The sequence below is a fragment of the Kogia breviceps genome, chromosome 9, assembly GCF_026419965.1.
Source record: "Kogia breviceps isolate mKogBre1 chromosome 9, mKogBre1 haplotype 1, whole genome shotgun sequence".
Taxonomy (NCBI): domain Eukaryota; kingdom Metazoa; phylum Chordata; class Mammalia; order Artiodactyla; family Physeteridae; genus Kogia; species Kogia breviceps.
Window position 1 is genome coordinate 69,271,204 of NC_081318.1, and position 21,066 is coordinate 69,292,269.

At 35.1% G+C, this 21,066-nt stretch overlaps 1 protein-coding gene across 4 annotated transcripts in view; it reads right to left on the reverse strand.

The window, feature by feature from the left end:
- The window catches only part of CRPPA (CDP-L-ribitol pyrophosphorylase A), a 327,279-nt gene that overhangs the window by 187,072 nt on the left and 119,141 nt on the right, over nucleotides 1–21,066 (reverse strand). For all 4 annotated transcript variants that reach the window (XM_059074968.2, XM_067042599.1, XM_067042597.1 and 1 more), the window contains exon 5: nucleotides 18,336–18,381. In XM_059074968.2, the coding sequence (XP_058930951.1) occupies nucleotides 18,336–18,381 (46 nt within the window). The remainder of the gene's footprint in view (nucleotides 1–18,335; nucleotides 18,382–21,066) is intronic.

A 21,066-nucleotide genomic window follows, 5' to 3' on the forward strand; every position in this document is an offset into this window, starting at 1 on the left:
GCACCAAGAAGGTATTGAACATTGATTAGTTTCCATCTCTGGGCTACGAGCATAACTAAAACACTGTTAGGGTGTGAATTGTGTCCCCCTCAAAACGTGTATGTTGGAGCTCTAAACCCCAGTCTCTGAGTATGTGGCTGTATTTGGAGATAGGCACTTTAAGAGCCAATCAAGTTAAAATGAAGACATTAGGGTGAGCTCTAATCCAACATGACTGGTGTCTTTATGAAAAGAAGAAATGTACACACAGACATGCACGGAGGGAAGACTCTGTGAAGACACAGGTAGAAGATGGCCATCCACAAGTCAAGCAGAAAAGCGTCAGAAAAATCCAACCCTGACAAAATCATGATCTTAGATTTCCAGCCTCCAGAATTATAAGAAAATAAATTTCTGTTGTTTAGGCCACCCAGTTTTGGTACTCTATTATGAACTAATATACAAATTCTCTTATCTAAAATTTGTTGAATAAAAATTAGCATTGTTGAATAAAAGACTATATTTCATATCTCATTTTCTAGAAGAGGATGCAAAACAAATTTGTGAATATAAGGAAGTAACTAGATATCTAGAAAGAGATCAAGAAATTATATCAGGAGAATCTAACTTCAGAGAAAGGAAATTTAAAAATGCAACAATTCTGCTTCAAAACAAATAATTTTAAATATAAAAACATTCCTAACTTTGAAATAGCCAGGCTAAAATATTTATCTTAAATCTCTATTTTCTAGAAAAAAAAGTAAAAAATAAGGTCAGCCTTTAAAAAATGCCTTCAATACAACATAACTCCAAGTTTTGTAGACTTAACATTTAAGTATCATATTCACTTTACTAGGTACACACACATTATTTTCTCTTCCATTTGAGAATATATATACATACATTTACTAGTTTCCATATGGAAAGAAGTAGAAAATATTTAATTATGCACATGAAGGTGACCTATGATTAAGAGAATTTTTTTGAAAGAAACACTTCAATTCATATGCAGTATTCTGCTCAATACCAACACTAAAAATTATTTATTTAAAAGAGAAAAAAAAGGGAATTCTTGAAAAGTGGCACTGACAGCAAAGGAACACTTTTTAATTTCTAAGAATCCCCATATAAAAACAAAATTGAAGAGCAAAATCAAAAACTCATGGACAACATTTTCAATAAACTTAGATACAAAGGTTTCATCATAACCCTCATGATGCGGCCAAATGAAAACAAACCAACAACAATGATGCAAGACCTGAAATACTGGACTCTATCTGGGAACAAGTAGAGGGATCAGTAAAACAGGGTGTCTGACAGATTGGTTAATAGAAGAACCTTAAAGTTTGCCAACAGATAGTCACTGAAAGTTTAAGAAGAGCAGCCCTAACTGGAGGAGTTTTACCCACGAAAATAACTTTTTGTGGGGTTAATACGAGAGAACTTGGTTAGGTCTGAAGGAAAAGTGTACATACTGTGAAAATTGACACACCACCTTCAGCACAGGGTCCAACTAAAAGAGAACTTGGAAATGGAATCAAAATTACACAGGACGGGCTTCCCTGGTGGCGCAGTGGTTAAGAATCCACCTGCCAATGCAGGGAACACGGGTTCGAGCCCTGGTCTGGGAAGATCCCACATGCCGTGGAGCAACTGAGCCCCTGCGCCACAACTACTGAAGCCCGCGCACCTAGAGCCCATGCTCTGCAACAAGAGAAGCCACCGCAATGAGAAGCCCACACACCACAATGAAGCGTACCTCCCACTCGCCGCAAGTAGAGAAAGCCTGTACGCAGCAATGAAGACCCAATGCAGCCAAAGCCAAAAGAAAGAGAAGATCCACTTGGAAGTGTGATAGGAGAACAGAGCCAGAAAAATATTAGAATTGTGCTTCCACATTTGTGGACACCACAAGAAGGCATCAAAAGAGGGAGATCTTTGAGCTATAGTCAAAACTGTCTTCCTCTTCAAATTCAAGAAAATTAACTTCACATCCAAATGAATAATGGAAAAATATCAAAGCCAAACCCCACACAAAATTATTGTAAGCAAAAAGACAATAAGGAGAATAACACCTTTAAAAATAATGAGAACATGCCAGAAAGATGTGCCCATCAAACCAATCAAAACCGTAATCTATTTCAAAACAAGCTAAAAACCATTGAGCTAATGAAACAACACATGAAACAACCATTTGATTTGGAATTTTAAAAACTCAAATTAGGTTGCAGAACTCAGGAAAGAGCTCAAAATAGAAGAAAAGATCATTTAAGAAATGAAGACTATACTAGAAGTGACACACGTATAAAACTAACAAATAATACTTTAAGAGAAAAAGGTAAAAATAATTTTTTTAAATAAATATTCAATATAAAGTAATAAATATTAAAGTTAGGTAAAGATGATCTAAGATAAACATAATAGAAATCTATAAAGAAAAAAGAGACTACTAAAAATTATACACAAACACCCATACACACACAAGTACATCACATATCAATACCTGCAAATATTTACCAAAAAAATCAATACCAAGACATTTTCTAGCAAAATTACTAGACTTAAAAAAAAAAATCATTCCTTTGGGCACATAAACAAAAAGAACAGAAACAGATAACGGAATAAAAATGAGATAATCTTTAGGACTTTACGTAAGAAAAATAGAGGACCATATTTAAGATATGCCAGGGAAAATATATGAGCCAAGGATTTTACATTCCGCAAAACTAACTTTCAAGTATACGGAACAAGCAGTTATCAACGTGAATTAAGTAAACAGTTTCCCAGGAAATTTTCCTAAGAAATGTACCAGAGCTCAAGCTTTGGATAACCAAAGTCTAGAGAGATGTGAACAAAATTATCGATGAATAGCATAAAACAGAGTTACTAGCAGAACTGTGACTAAATGAGAGCTAAAGTTAAAACAGGACAGTGTATAACAGCTATACAACCTGAAAACACACAGTGTAAACAAAAAAATGCAGTAGGAGAGTAAATGGGGACAGTATATGTAGGAAATATTGCTTAAACTTTTATGGAAATAACACTGGTTTATAGCATTAATATTGACACTTTGAGACCTAGGGTGTGAACTGTTGAATAAAATGAATGTTTACAAAATATTCTAATTCTATTATTCCCTGTAGCTTTGAGAACCATGATTCTCAATGTGCAGGAAGTAAGATACAACTTAATATTGAATTGGAAGTACCATTATGAACTTATGAAGTATTTCATTTTTATGAAACACACACACAAAATAATTGGTAACTTGAGAGAATGATGATTCTTTCACTTGAAAACTGATAAAGAAAAATAATCAAGCATTTATTTTTGTCATATAAACTGTACCACTGGGTTAGTAAATAGTAGATGAGTAAAGTTCATTTATGAAAATACCTCAGTACCTGAAAACTAATTAATAGAATTCAAATATATATATATCATGATTCTCAGCCACCCACACAACCTCTTAACAATACAGGCATTGAGTATCAATGGCTGCTATCATCACAAAATTATGTAACCAGACATTAGGTGTCTTCTAACAAAAAACTCACACCATCTCTAGTCTTGAGAAAAAAGATGAAACTAAATCTGACCAAGCTTCTAGATCCAGCTATGACTTTGTAGATGACAGAAAAACGTAAAGAACTGTACCGTGCATAAATATGCACCCATCAAAATTCAAAAGAGAAGAAAAGCTACAAGTTACATGGCCTAAATTCAGCAAAAGACAAAGTGCAAGCAAAATAAAGGGATAAGGAACCTGTAGATTGAGATTTTTAAATGTCATTTTAAATAAATTATCACAACCAAACTGCAGTGCTGAGGGATGCACATTTGAGTGATAAAGTTCAAAAGAAATATGACGAGGAGATTGCTATAAAATCTGGTTAGCCACTACATAATACAGGAAAGGGCTTCTGAGGTGCGTGGCAAAGTTCTTTTCATGATCTGGGTGATGTTATGCAAACATGCGCATTATTCTTTAAGCTACAAATTAGTTTTAGACTTCGGTAACTGTGGGTTATTTGACAATAAAAATTTTACTAAATAAAAAAAAAAATTACCTGAAAGTACACTAGTCTTTTCATCTGTACTTCTATTCATTCAGAAAGTACCTTTATATATGATCAAGGGACAAAATTACGTCTTCAGTATAGCACATAAGGATACAAAAAGGTCTGTAACATGCTATTAAAGCAATCAGTAAACTTTTTAAAATTTAACTTAGAGGAAAACTACCAATAACATGAATAAAAAAGAGCAATGGTATTTTTATTTATAAGGCTCTAAGCTTTAAGAGCTCAAAATATCTTAGGGAGTCCTTTAAATTGTAATGAATCAATGCAATGTTACTAATAAATAGTTAGAAAATATTAGCCTCCTTTAAAGTAAAAAACAATTGAGGCCCAGAGTAACTCAGCCAAACCACTGGATTATTGCTCACTGAGCGACTGACAATGAATTATTATTATTATTCTGTGTTACAAAAAGCATATATTAAATTCTAACCAAAATCATAATGGCCTCATTAGAGATGATGATACAAATGACTCACCTGGGATTATACAGCTAGTAAACTGAGGAGCCAGGATTCAAACCTGGCTACCTGGTCTGGAGTGAAGGCCCTCAACCACTCCACATGCTGACAGAAACAGTAAAGAAGATAAGATACTTCCCCAATTCAGCATCTTACTCAGGAGTTTCCCCACCTTTTTTTATTGGAGTAATACACGTCAAACGACAGTTTCACAGGTTCATGGAGTAAAGAGAATTCTCCACAGGCTCTGGCATTCCCCTGTCCCAAACGTTAAGGCATAATAGAATGTAAGAGCAAATGACATCACTCTGCGGCGAAAATGAAATCTTCTTTTGTAGCTTTTAATGAAATAACTGGCAAACCTTCAGCACTTAATTACTATTTCATTGATTGAAACTTCCATTTTTCCTCTGTATAACGTCTCTGAAATAGGGATGGCATCATAGAATTGCTGCCCATCAGGGCCTTATAAAGACACACTTCACCTCTAATTAGCATTCAGTAAAATTACCTTTCCGTGTATACGGTGGTCATTTCCATGATTGTAACACTATGGATTTGTGTAACGACCTCCACAGTCATAATACAAAGCAGTTCAATCCTTCATGCCATCTTTTTGTACTCACCCCCTCCCCAGCTCCTTAGCCTAAGCAACCACTGATCTATTCCTTATTACTACATTTCTGTCTCTCCAAGAATATCATTGCTAGTCAACTATACTGCAACATAAAATAATTTTTTAAATTTAAATAATAAAAAATAAAAAGACAAAAAATAAAACAGATAACCAACAAGGACCTACTATATAGCACATGGAACTCTGCTCAATATTCTATAATAACCTAAATGGGAAAATTTGAAAAAGAATATATACATGTATATGTATAACTGAATCACTCTGCTGTACACCTGAAACTAACACAACATTGTTATTCAACTATGCTCTAAAATAAAATTTAAAAATTTTTTAAATCATATACATGGAATGATTCAAAACATAACCTTTTGAGATCAGTTGAGATCTCAAACCTTTTGAGATCATTATGATTCCTCTGAGATTAAGTTATTTTGTATATGGACAATTCATATACATTCGAGTTGCATTCCATTGTATAGATGTACCAGTTCACCAATTCATCCCCTGAAGGATATGTGAATTGTTCCATGCTTCCGATGATTATGAACAGAACTGCTCTACACAGTTACATACAGTTTCCGTGTGAAAGTAAGTTTTCCTTTCTCTAGGGTAAATGCATTGGAATGGGATGCTGGATCATACAGTAAATGTGTTTTTCTTGCTATAGGAACTGTCAACAGCATTTCAGTGTAGCTGTACCATTTTCATTGCCATCAACAATTGTGTAACATTTCCATTTGTGTCTTCCTTTCTTTTTGCTTTCTCATGATAGGTTTATTAGTGTTATTAATCCTTTCAGGTAACCAGCTTTAGGTTTTTTGTCTCTGACATTTTGTTTCCAACTTCATTAATTTCTGCTCTTTATAATTTCCTTGCTACTGCTTGCTTTGGGTTTGCATTGCTCCTCTATTTCTAGTTCCTTAACACAGCAACTCAGATCATTGATTCAAGACCTTTCTTCATTTCTAATATAAGCATTTAGGTACTGTTTTAGCAGCATTCTACGAAATGTGATGTCATTTTACTGAAGTTCAAAATATTCTCTAATTTATCTTGAGACTTTCTCTTGGACACAGATGATTTAATGTTCATTTTCCAAGCACTTGAAGGTTTTTCTTTTACCTATTATCAATTTCTAGTTTGTTTCTATTATTGTCAGAGAACATACTTTGCATGCTTTCAATTCCTCTAAATTTGTTAATATTTGTTTTATTACCCAGAGTACATTCTGTCTTGGAGAATGTTCTCGGTGCTCTTGAAAGGAATGTTTATTCTTCTACTGCTGGGTGGAAAGTTTTGTGTAAATTAGATCAAGTTAGTTGGTGGTACTCTTTACTCTTTCTATATCCTTGGTGATCTTCTATTGATTCCAGAAAATACTTAGAGAAATATTGCACTTTCCAGCTATAATTGTTGATTTGTCTATTTTTCCCTTCATTTTGGTCAGTTCACACTAAGTATATTTTAAAGCTCTGCAGTTAAATGGATATTCATTTAGAATTATGTCTTTCTGGTGAATTAATCCTTTTATTATGTAAGGTACTTTTTTATTACTTTCATATTAATATAGCCATCCAGTTTTCTTTTGATTAGTGAATACATGGTATGTGCTTTTACTTTTATTTACTTGTAACCTACTTTTAAAACATTATGTTGGAAGTAAACTCTTGTAGGCAGCATACAGTTGGGTCGAAGCTTAATGTCCATCCTAAAATCTTTATTTTTTAGTTGGTGTGACGAAACCACTGACATTTAATGAAATTACTGATATATTTGGATTTAGGTCATCTATTTTATTATTTATATTTTTGTTTTCTCCCTTTGTTTTGTGTTCCTCTATTTCTCCTTTCTCTTCTCGTTTAAACTTGTTTTTAGTATTCTGTTTTATCTCTTGTGTTTCTGATCAAATTTCTTTGTATAGTTTTTTTAAGTGGTTGCTCTACGGATTTCAATATTCATATTTAACCTTTTAGAGTCTAAATAAAATATTTTACCACAGCAAGTAAAATGTAGAAACCTAACCATGGTATTATAGGTCCCTTTACCTTACTGCTTTTATGCTGCACTTAGTTATCTACAACATTGCAGCTGTCTCATACATAGAAAAAACTCATCAGAAAATATTACCTTTGCTTTCAATCTACAAATAGTTTTAAAATGTAAAAAGAATTATGTGAGTCTATTCTATTTATTGATTCTGTTGCTTTTCCTTAATTCCTGATGTTCCTAGATTCCTTCTGGAATCATCTGCTTTGTATGAAAGGCTCTGTTGAGATATTCTTTTAGAGTACATCTTTTGGTGACAAAATTATCTTTTTTTTCCATTACCTGAAATTGTTTTTATTTTATCTTTATTCCTGAAGGATAATTTTTCTTTTTTCTTTTTTTTTTTTGCTGGATATAGAATATTGAGTTAATGATATTCATTTTTAGCACTTTAAAAATAGTATTCTACTTTCTTCTGGTTCCCATGTTTTCTAATGAGAAATTTATAGTCATTCAAATTATCATTCCTTTATAAGCAATGCATCATTTCTCTCTGGTTACGTTCAAGATTTTTGTCTTAGTTTTCAGCAGTTTCCTTATAAAGTAAGTATCTGGATATGGACATCTTTGGGGTTATCATCGTGTAGTTACCTGAGCTTCCTGAATCTGCAATTTTATGTCTTTTATCAAATTTGGGAAGTTTTTATTCATAGCTTCTTCAAATGTTTTTTTCTGTACTGCACTTTTTCCTCTGCTTCCGGGATTCAGATGACATGCTGCATTCCCACAGATGCTGAGTACTGTTAATTTTGTTCCCCATTTCTTTTCATTCTGTAGTTCAGAATGAAAACTTCCAATGATGTATTTTTAACTTCAGTGGCACTCTGCCATCTCCATTCTGTTATTAAGCACATCCAGTAAGTTTTTTATTTTGGTTATCTTCTTTATTTCAGTTTTAAGATTTTTGTTTGGTTCTTCTTTATTTTCTCTACACCTTCGCTGAGACTTTTAATCTTTCAAGAGCATTTTCCCTTACTTGTTGTAGCATTTTTATAATCAGTGCTTTAAAGTATTTTTCAGAAAATTCCAACATCTGTGCCATCTCAGCATGGGTATCTATTAAATGTCCTTTCCCATGTGAGTTTAGATTTTCCTGACTCTTTGCATGTTAACTGACCTCAGATCATATCCTGTATATCTGAGTAATATCCTCTCTCACCTCCAACCTCTCCCTGTACATTCCACTTCTTTAGTGCATCCCTTTTCATCACTCCTACCAGAAAGCTGGGATCCTATTTATCCCATTTTGCACACATTTCTCATGACTGCACCTCTGTCCAAAGGTAAGCAACAGTAGAAATTAAGAACAGCAACAGTGGTCATCCCACCTTTTAGAATCATAGCAACTCTGATTAAGAGGAATGTTCACTTCTCTCAGAATTCTAGGCTTCTCTGGGCCCCCACTGATGCCACTGTTGCCACATGACTGCTTGGGAATTAAAGTACTGAGAGAAAAGAAAAATGGGGAGATAGCTTCACTTTCTGAACATTAGGAAATTCCTTTCCTGCTTCTCTGATCAGAATTAAGGGGCTTTTCTTGGAGGTCTGTCAACTCCAAAGCCCACTTCTGGACATTGGACCCAGGGCTGCATTGGACCCAGGTCAGGACATAAAAGAGCCTGACATAATTCACTGCCAGTTAGATAGTACTTCAAATTTGGGTCTTACTCATTAATCCACCTGTACTATTTACTTTGAAGCCTCAAACAGCTGTTCTATGTATTCTGTCCATATAGATTCATTCGCTAGGAGAAACAGAGTGGAGTGAGCTTGCTCCATCTTACCAAAACCAGAACTCTGCCTGTGTCTTTTTTTTTTTTTTTTTTTTTTTTTTTTTTTGCGGTATGCGGGCCTCTCACTGTTGTGGCCTCTCCCGTTGCGGAGCACAGGCTCCGGACACGCAGGCCTAGCGGCCATGGCTCACGGGCTTAGTTGCTCCGCGGCATGTGGGATCTTCCCGGACCAGGGCACGAACCCGTGTCTCCTGCATCGGCAGGCGGATTCTCAACCACTGCGCCACCAGGGAAGCCCTGCCTGTGTCTTTTTATATATGAACAAGTGTGATAAAAATATATGCCTAAATAAACATAAAAGAGTTCATTTAATAATATGTTTATAAGTTTCTAAGTGAAAATAAAACATTACATTGTAGTTTAATTGGCAGCATTTTTCTTTCCTCAATGGTATAAAAATAATATTGCTTCTTACAAGCAATGGCACCTTAGAGACAATGAAACATGGTAGAAATGAAGTACTTGGTTACATGCCTCCCATGACTCCCTAGTCACATAACAAGACCACGCTGTGGTTGACAGCTGCTTATCTAACAATGTCCGCCTCATGCCAAAAGAGCAGAGACCATCTAAACCTTTAAATATCAAAAGCAAAATCACACTGTCTCTCATTTGCATACTTAATCAGGCAAGAGTTAAGAATACTCTTCAAGAGAACCCTAAATCAGATGCTTAGAGACTTAGAAAGTAACATAAATGTTGGTTCACTAGGTCACAATATACTAGAGAAGACAACACTCTCAATACCAAAACCAATTAAGCATTAACTGAAACCCATAAAGACATAAAATAGAGACAACAACTCAGAAGGTCAGCTGTCCTCTTGTGCAGAACCCTTCAATGCTACAGCTACAAACTATTAACTCCAAGTGGAAGAAGGAGAAAAGACATGGAGGTCCTTCCAACAGAGGATGCTCCTCTGCCTCCGCTTATCTCTCTGCTCTCCCAGGAGTTGACAGTAGCAGAGAAGAACATTAACACAATTCCAACCATCTATGCCGGAGGTGCATCAAAGGACTCCTAGCACAGATATCCGGAATGCCCAAGTTTTCAATGTATCACAGCTTCATCTGCCAGACTCATTTGAAATTTTCTCAAGTTTCAATCTAATTGTAAGTAAAATGGAATTCTTTAAGAGCTTTCAATCCCCCGGTTTAACGTGCTTTGCAGCCTACAACTTAGCCACCTTTGGTTAGGATATACAGTTTAATAAAATATATTCATACATAATGTGTTTTCCTAAGTGTTTAATTCCAGTGTTATTCTAACTAAAGTCCTATATAGGAGGCATAATGTATAATCTCAAAGTTAACAAATGAGGTCAAAATCTAATTCATAATATACTCATCTTTTAGAAATTCCTCTAGTTGTCCTTGAATATTAGAACTCTTGGTATACATAAAGTATCCGGTCTTACTTGAAGGGTTAGAAAACAGATGCAATTTGGAACCTTCATTTAACTTCACAAAACAGTAGTATGTAAAATCTCTTAACATGCACAGCTTCCTCTGTGCTGTGTGATAAACCCCCTGACACATGAACAAGGAGCAAGGAATACCTAGACATATACTTCCATCAATTAATCATGAGTAGGGACACATGAGTGCTCAGGATGGTATTTGTATTTTACAAAAAATTTTCAAACACAGTGGTGAAGAGAGAAGTAAACCTAAATACTAGATTAGTTGTAGAAGCAAGTAGGCAAAAAATCCAAGTCAGTTATCCATTTTCTTAGAAACATCTAACACGATGAATTCCATCAGGCCTCATCCACTATACTGACCTCCTGAGCCAAAATTTTTGTGTTCATAGGTAAGTAAGAAACAACTATATCAAATCCAGAAATAGTCATTTCCAAAAGATGTCAAGTCCTAATCCATTCAAAGTGGGGGCGATCATCTTCTATTCTCCTGTTCAGTTCACTGAATCAAAAGCCAATCTTAGAGTCTATTTTCTGTCTCACATGAACAATTTTAAAGGAGTGACATAGAATCACCACTGTTGAGCACTGAAATCCCCATCTCAGTTTCATCTGTAGTAAGATGCCTAAGGTTTCTGTGAACACCTATCTAAAGGAAGCTCTTAGAACAGTAAGGGCAGCAGGCCGTCAAGCAAAGAGAAGCAGTCAACAAGCCATGACTACAGGACAAGTGGACAACAGGGATAGTAACTAGAGATTTGAGAAAGAAATACAGACCCACATTAAAAGGTCAAAGTGGTCTTCTGTAAGTTGGCTTTCTTCTCAACTGTACATATTTTACCTGGAGGACATCGGGAAGGCAGATTTTTTTAAAGATGTTTTATATCAGATCTTAACCACATTTTTAAACGAGTCACTGAATACCAAATGAAGTTTCCTACCTTGCAACTGAAAATAAGAAGCAGACATTTGACATCTTGTCTCCTGCACGTGTTTTTACGTGTAAGGATATTACTGTTTTCCAAGAAAACGATGCAAAACTTTTTTTTCTTTTCAAAGTATATATTCCTTCTTAGTTAAGAGAAGTAAATATGAAGGAAACACAACTTTCTAAGACTTGTGACTCATGAGGATATTTATAAAATGCATTGTATCATTACTTAAAGCAGAAGTGTCATGTTTGCATTTTTGTTTTTTCCTACCTACATCAGAGTTAAGCCTAACTGGCTGGCTTTTGTCTGTTATTAAGTCTTATTTAGCTAGTTACTTAATACCTCACTATGACCTTAGAAGTTTTTGAACATGACAGATTTACTTGCTTATGCTTGAATTAGCATCTCACTAATGACAAATTAAGGAAATTATAAAGTTAAACAAAAAAGTGAACTCCACTTTCTCTAATCTTGACCCGAATATTTAACTTTCTAATTTACATTTTTTTTCCAGTAAGAGTCAAAGGAAAACAAATTGCTATTAAATTATATTGCAGCCTTCCTGTTCTCATTAACTAAAGCTTGACGCAAATGTTGATACAGAGTCACGTAAGATACAATGGCAGTACTATTCAAGAGAGTGAAGAACAAAAAGTGTAGTATTTACAAACCAGTTTTGGTATTAATGTGAAAATATGGAAAATGAAGTATCAACGTCAATAGCCAGACACATCAAAAACTACAGTTTCCATGTAAATCTTAGCTTTGCATTGTCCAAAAAGTATGGTTAATAATAAAATGGCATCATCACTGGCTATTTAGCAAGAAAAACCTGATGAGTTTATCTCATCAGAAAAGAAAAACCTATAGAGTTCTACAGATGTAGAAAACTGATTTAAAGTTTCTCATCTTTTCAATTTGAGAAGATTTGAAAAGGCTATGCACTTAAAATGCCATGATTTTAAGTGAAGATATTAAAGGATCACTAAAAAACAAAGGCATTATTTTCTCCATATGCATAATACACACTATAACACCATGAATCTTCCCAAATCTCGGGAACACTGAATCAGTTTTATCCACATGTGATTTGATTTTATTCCTTTCAGTCAGAGACAACTGAAAAGTATATTCAGCTACTTTCAATGTATAAGCAGAAAAGAATTCAATTGCTTTCCTACTGATTTAATTCCTTTAAAAAATTGTATGAAACATTAAAAAGCAGGCATATGGGGATTTATAGCTTGGCTGTGCATAAATACTTGACAGTGAAAGAAATCACCTGTATCAATGATGTTGAAGATAAAAATCTATTTATAAAATAAAGTCTAGGGGCTTCCCTGGTGGCGCAGTGGTTGAGAGTCTGCCTGCCGATGCAGGGCACACGGGTTCGTGCCCCGTTCCGGGAAGATCCCACATGCCGCAGAGCGGCTGGGCCCGTGAGCTATGGCGGCTGAGCCTGCGCGTCCGGAGCCTGTGCTCTGCAACGGGAGAAGCCGCAGCAGTGAGAGGCCCGCGTACCACACACAGACACACACACACAGACACACACACACACACACACACACACACACATAAATAAAATAAAAAATAAAAAATAAAGTCTAAAGTTCTGAACCAATAGGCGATACGGTATTTCCAAGAAATCAATTTCCTTTAAAATAAAGTTCTTAGCAAATGGAAAACATTACATAATGACTGGGGAAAGACATGAATTTTTATATGAACATTAATATTAACTATTTTAAGTAATATTCATTAAAGCCAGTTAAAAATGAAATGATTATCAATGTTACCTATTTTTTCCATTTTTATATAAACTACTATGAGGTTTTTTTACAGTACTAGCTTACTTGGGTTTGTACAATCATAACCAGGAGAGAACAAAATACAATTATTTTTAAAACACTCCAGCCAGAAAATTAAAAATATTAAAATATATGATCAAAGATGATGGTAGAAAATAAATGCAATGTTTTATTTAGAAATGCCTTAGGGGCTTTCCATCTTAGAAAATTTAGCATACAGTATTGATCCTTTTGCCATGATATGGTCAGCACAGTAAATCAAGTGTGGGTTTGGGACTGTTTGCATGGTACATGTAAATCTAGATAAAGTATGTTACTGCTGTAACCATTTTAATAGTTTGCGTAGGTCTGAGCATGCAGAGCAGGCTTGGGAGGGCTCAAGCAGCTTATGTGACAAAAGTACAGTACCTCTTTGTTTAGTGGCTCTTCACAAACCTGTCAGTCAACCCAGAGTCTTGCTGCACCAATTAACCACACTACTCCCTCGAAAAGTTTGTTTTAAATTTCACACACCGAAGCCTAAAAGAGTTAAACATTAAAGAACGATGACCGAATCCCATTCTCTACCTCAGAAAAAGGAGTATTAAAAATGCTTTGTTTTACATGAGTAAATTTGTGATTCACTGTACATTTTTCAGTTGTGTGTGTGAAAGACTGTAAAAGAAATCTGAGAGTACTACTTATGTACATGTTTCCTATTATTGAACAGTTCACTACAAATGCAAATCCACGTAAAAATACTGACAGTAAAATAAATTAAGCTTAAAAATAAAACTTATCTAACAACATAAAAGTCAGATTTTGAGACTTGCTATAAACCATAATTTGAGGATTTTAGCATCAAAAGCTTGCCTGAAGTTAGTTATATCAAAATTCCCCTACTGAAGAGATGGACTTGAACATAAATTAAGGACCAAAATATACATGCTGTTCCAGTGACAAGTCAATCTGGGAATACAAAAAGCTCTTACAAGTTTTGACATTTATCCTAGAAATATTTTATAGTTTGAAAAACACTTAGTAAAAAAGAAAATAGTTACATCAGAATATAATACACTGACCAGCAATAATTGGTATTGAAGTTAAAAAAAAAAGCAGCACAGGAAAGACAACTTACAGAATACTAAGCACTCCTTATCACAGAGAAAAAAAGTTCCATTCTAGAAGAGGAAAAACTGTTATGGCTCAGTGATGAATGTTAAATTTTTAAATGAAAGAAACAGTACCCAAACCATCATTTTGAAACTATTATTCTGATTTCGAATTTTAATTTTTACTCTTTCTCTAGTCTTGTCTAGAAATCTGCTGTTTCAATATTATCTGCTTTTTCCACACTCCCACACTCTCTAGAATACTACTGTGTGCTTAGCACAGCACTAGGAGATAACATCTTCAGGATCAATTGTGTGATCATTCTTCCCAGCTGAAGACACGGTTTTAACCCAACAGAACCTGAACTGGGCAGGCTGGATTTTATAAGCCATTTGCTGTACCCACCAAAGAGAGAGATTGCATCCAGTATCCACTTTAGTGGTCAATGTGAGTAGGGACATGACTCAGAAGTGCAAAGTGGTCACGTCCCAGAACAGAGTCAGGCTTAAGGTGAAGGGAGAAGGGGATTAAATTGTGGATCCTCTTCTTACTAAGTGACCTAGAGGAAAGTACTTAATCTCACTAAGTTTCAGTTTTCTCACTTGCAAAATTCGGAGCAGTAATATCTATGTTAACAGCATTACACAGAACAAATGAAATAACATATAAAGTACCTGGCATGAGTGCCATGTGCTCCAAGTCCTGGTTTTAAACCTTGACGAAAGTGCATACATTCAAACATTATATCATCTCTATTTTAAAAGAGAAAAAAGATAGATATATACACTGGAGCTCAATATGCATGTGCTGGAAGCAGGTACAGAGGTAAGGTGGGAGGGAAAGACCATCTATTCTCATAATTTATGTTCCTTAGATTCTAAAGAAAAAATACCAATAAATTTGGTTCAACTCAATGTCAGAGGATAGAAAAAAGAATAGACATTCTTTCCACCTTCACTGAATCAAATCTAAAAGAGGGTCACACCAAGTTAACAGTCAATGCTAAAATCCAAAAAGTTCTTAAACGTTTTAAAAATTGTTTTCATATATAAATTTGATGGCAAATGCATAGCCCAGGGAGATCAGCTCGGTGCTTTGTGACAATCTAGAGGGGTGGGATAGGGAGGGTGGGAGGGAGACACAAGAGGGAGGGGATATGGGGATATATGTATACGTTAGCTGATTCACTTTGTTATAAAGCAGAAACTAACACACCATTGTAAAGCAATTATACTCCAATAAAGATGTTAAAAAAAAAAAATTTGATGGCAAAATGAGTCCTAAACTTGAACTGGCTAGGGGCTTTATAGTCATTCTAAATATTGAGCATAAATATTCATGTACTGTAAGTTTCATTATGTGGTAAGGTCGCAAATCCCACTGGTAATGTGATGTAATGTATGACATACAGCAGTAGTTTCTGAAAATACATAGTAATCAAAATTCCTAAACACATGTAGCCCAAGAATTTCAGAGAAGGGAATCCGAACAATCTCTGCTTAAGGAAAAAAGGGAGAACAGCTGTATAAAGAGGTAAACTGACTAAGGTAGAAAAATTTATAGTTAAGAATTAATTTTCTATCCTTCTTAAATTAGTATTTGCTTAGGACCCTTGAATATCCTATAATACAGAAACAACCACACTACTTACATCATTAAGTTCTTGGAGAAGCAAGAGATAATCTATATAAAATGCTTTAAACAATGCCTGGCACAAAGTAAGTACCCAGTAAATGCTGTGTCATACAAGTGCTTAGAAAAATACTTTGAACATTTACATGGAAAATGCAAACAGGTGAATAGATAGCTCAGATAGGTAGCCTGCTATATACCATCCTCTATTTTAGAATTTTATTTTTAAAAATCTAAGAGTTTTCCTTTTCCTATGCCCGGAATTGTTTCTACTATGAGGTCTCAGAGACAGAATTAGTTCAAGTCATGGAGGCAGGTAGCAATCCCAGTTGAGCCAAGAAACATTTGAAACTGACAACATGGAAAGACTTGAAGCTCTAAATACAATAAAAGGTATTGTTTAGGAAAAAATATCAACTATTAAAGACTGGAGAGTAGTCTAGAAGAATGCTTCTGGAAATTAATGTACAAACTAATGAGCCAGAGTTTTTGTTAAAACACAGATTCTGACTTAATGTGTCAGGGCCAGACATTCTGCATTCAAGTTCTCTGGAAATCACAACACTACTGGTCTAGAAACCCAAACTGAGCAGGAAGGCACCACAGCAGTGGTCCTCAAAGGCTATGAGCAACATCAGAATCTCTTGGGAAGTTATTAGAAATGCAAATCTGAAAGAACATAAGGAGACTCTTCTCTAAATCAGCTGTTCACATCCAGACCGATTACTTTCCCTAAGAATAAAAGTAGAATACTTTTTAAATACTTGACAGGTAGCATACTAGAACATGTTACCTAAACAACTTCTCTCTGCAAACAATTTCCAAAACTAAAGCCCCCTGCAATTATACTTAAAATGTAGGCTTTTACATGATAAGAAGCCTGCTCTTGATAATACATAGGCAAAGTACTGACATATGTAGCATCCTCACTTGAACTACTTACCAACTTTTCATAAAATGGCTCACTTCCATTTTACCTAGTTCATAGGGATATGAGTTTACAAAGAAACCAGAATGAGTTTTAAATTTCCTTGGGCTGAGAATATAGCCAACTACAACATGGTTTAGGCAACTTCTCCAGAGTAATGGTTACACATAGCCTGGTTCGTATGTAAATATATGTCAACATTTTGATTTATAGCTATAGATGATCTGTTTACATACACAGATACACAAATTAAAGTACATTAATGGTTTGAAACACAATATTCTTTTTTTTTGAAACACAATATTCTTGAAGGACAAAAAAAATGAGGATAAACTGCAAATACAGAATGTTATGAACAGAGAAAAGATTTCAGTTTTCTGAATGTGAAGCCAACTGATTGTTAAATAGGCTTTCCATAAAGTAAAATAAAATAAAATGAAATAAGATATAAAATAAAATAAAAATTGTTGCCCTCACAATTCCCATTCAGTATTTCTTTCAACTTCAATCAACATCTGAATTTACAAGGTCACTACTCAGTCACTATCTGAGTACATCGTTCTGTCCTTAACGTATTTTTGAAGGACTAAATTACAAATAGATTGTAAAGCACCACACTTGCTTAGGCATTGGGGGTAGACCCCTCTGATTTTGGCTAGGACCATGTATACATACAACAGTGGTGATGTCAGGAGACATGTGATGGTCACAGCAGTGGAGGGGAAGGAGGGAAGAGTGCTTCTGGTATCTAGTGAGTAGAGGCCAGGCAACTTTTAGGATGCACAAAACAGTCCCCAGAACAAAGAATTACCTGGCCTAAGATGCCAATAGTGCCAAGGTTAAGAAACTGTGATGTGAACTGTGGAAGTTGCAAAAGTACAGAATGAATGTCCCTTGTGCATCATCATTACATTTCTAGCACAGTGTCAAGCACAGTAATAAATATTTGTTGATTATGAAATAAACTACTTCTGTGTAGCTGAGATCTTAGAGTCAGAGATGAAAAGAATGAGAAAGGGGTTACTACATATATAATATCTAAAATTACAAAACAAAATTGTAGTCATTGTCAGAACTAAAAGGAATTAAAAATCATTCAGCCCAATTTCTCTATTTCAGAAAATTTTTTTTCTCATGCAAAAGATGTTGTCTAATGTACTGATATGGCAGTGTTGGGAAGGGGTAGACAGTCCACTGAATAAATAAAAACAAAATATAATATATTTATAATTAAAATATCACTTTTCACTTCTAATAGTGTCAATGTCACCTATGTTTCTCAAATTTATAAAGTATTTCCTTTATAAAAGCTAAAACCAATGTTACATAAATCATAATACGTGATACTTCAAAGTAGGAAACAAAATAAATGTAATTATTTTTCAAAAAAACAACTCGCAGACCTCCGTGGCCTACAGCATTTATACTTCTGAGAATTCTGGGCTTTAAAATGTCATGAGAAATTCTCAACTGGCTTACATTTTTGAAACATAGGAACTGACAGTCATAAGGCCAAACATACCCTTAATAATCGATTCAGCTGCATACAGATCTCGTTTGTAGGTCACCTAGAGGACAGATAAACTTCATTAGACTTAACAGAATAGGAAGGAATGTGAAAGCAATAAAATTATGCCCCCAAGGAAATTCTTGATTTTGGAGAAACTATAAACACATAATACTGACAATTTTTAAATTATAACATCAGTTTATTCAGAGAAAATATATATTGTTTCTACAAATGGTTGAAGATTTGTTTTTAAATCTTTAAGTAAATTGAGATGTTATGTGGCAGTGGTTACCAAAGTCTTATTAATATAAGTATTATATCAAAGAAAATGTGGTAGCATTTAAATAAAAGTATGAGAATTATTGTTTAATAGTAGGTTTTATGTTGGAAGGAAAGAAGGAAAAGTATTTATTAAAAAAATTACCAAATTGCATTTTCAGTTGAAATGAGATAATTCTGAAAGAACAATTCACATTGAGGGTCTTCATTCTGAATTGAGTTTATCTGTATACATCCAGATAAGGTTCACCTTTATAAGATTTTTATTAATAAATAACTGATAGAAAGAGCCTAGAGGGTACCACCATGTATATAAAAACAATCATGATCTTTGCTCAAGAACATACACCTTCCTTGTAATACACCCTGCATGGTCCTACAGCAGATAATTCCCAGACTACATCCAGTGAGCTCAGGTACAGAACATGTCAAGTGCATGGCACTGCAGAATCACTTTTCCTACATTACAAAACTGAAGAACGTAGTAAATAATCAAATATATTAATAAGTACTATAAAGTCTTAGGAGCTTATTCACGTGTTCAGATGATTATGATGCAAATGGTCTAAAAACCCACTTTGAGAAATACTCACTAATTAATACCCTTCCATGTCTATAATTTGGACTATTTTCCTCCAGATTATACCCTAACTAAACTTGTACAGAAACTTTGTTCAGGTAAGTGGCTCAGGGCACTTCTACCCAAAATAGGTTTCCCTGCTATGCCTGTATCCTGGCAGGTAACCCTGGTCCAAAACTATACCTTAAAATCCAGAACTAATGTAGCAGCTAACTTGTAAGACAGATGGAAATTTCCTCAAGCACATGTGAACCAAAACTAGTACTATAGTTACTGACCCAAAATGCAGTTCTCTTATCTGGGGAAAAAAATAGAAAACAGACACTTAAAGCTTCAGACTATGCATTTCCCCAAATTAAAGAATGTATTGATCTCATTCACTCATTCAATAAATATTTACCAAAAAACTACCATGTTGTACGTCCTGTTCTAAGGGCTGGAATAGAGCAACGAAAACAGTGAGCAAAACTCAACCTGTAGAAACAACATTTTAGAGGATAAATTTCTCTTATAAGAACTGAATAAAACACATTTGTTTTGGGCTTCCCTGGTAGCGCAGTGGTTGGGAATCTGCCTGCCAATGGGAATCCGCCTGCCAATGCAAGAGACACGGTTTTGAGCCCTGGTCCGGGAAGTTCCCACATGCCGCAGGGCAACTAAGTCCACGAGCCACAACCACTAAAGCCCGTGCTCCGCAAAAATCACAGCAAGATCTTTTTTGATCCACCTCCTAGAGAAATGGAAATAAAAACAAAAATAAACAAATGGGACCTAATGAAACTTAAAAGCCTTTGCACAGCAAAGCAAACCATAAACAAGACCAAAAGACAACCCTCAGAATGGGAGAAAATAGTTGCAAATGAAGCAACTAACAAAGGATTAATCTCCAAAGTTTATAAGCAACTCATGCAGCTCAGTAACAAGAAAACAAACAACCCAATCCAAAAATGGGCAGAAGACCTAAATAGACATTTCTCCAAAGAAGAGATACAGATTGCCAACAAACACATGAAAGAATGCTCAACATCATTAATCATTAGAGAAATGCAAATCAAAACTACAATGAGACATCATCTCACACCAGTCAGAATGGCCATCATCAAAAAATCTAGAAACAATAAATGGAGAGGGTGTGGAGAAAAGGGAACTCTCTTGCACTGCTGGTGGGAATGTAAATTGATACAGCCACTATGGAGAACAGTATGGAGGTTCCTTAAAAAACTACAAATAGAACTACCATACGACCCAACAATCCCACTACTAGGCATATACCCTGAGAAAACCATAATTCAAAAAGAGTCATGTACCAAAATGTTTATTGTAGCCCTATTTACAATAGCCAGGACATGGAAGCAACCTAAGTGTCCATCAACAGATGAAGGGATAAAGAAGATGTGGCACAGATATACAATGGAATATTACTCAGTCATAAAAAGAAATGAAACTGAGTTATTTGTAGTGAGGTGGATGGACCTGGAGTCTGTCATACAGAATGAAGTAAGTCAGAAGGAGAAAAACAAATACCGTATGCTAACACATATATATGGAATCTAAGAAAAAAAATGTCATGAAAAGACTAGGGGTAGGACGGGAATAAAACACAGACCTACTAGAGAATGGACTTGAAGACACGGGGAGGGGGAAGGGTAAGCTGTGACGAAGTGAGAGAGTGGCATGGACATATATACACTACCAATCGTAGGGTGGATAGCTAGTGGGAAGCAGCCGCATAGCACAGGGAGACCAGCTAGGTGGTTTGTGACCACCTAGAGGGGTGGGATAGGAAGGTTGGGAGGGAGGGAGACGCAAGAGGGAAGAGATATGGGAACATATGTATATGTATCACTGATTCACTTTGTTGTAAAGCAGAAACTAACACACCAT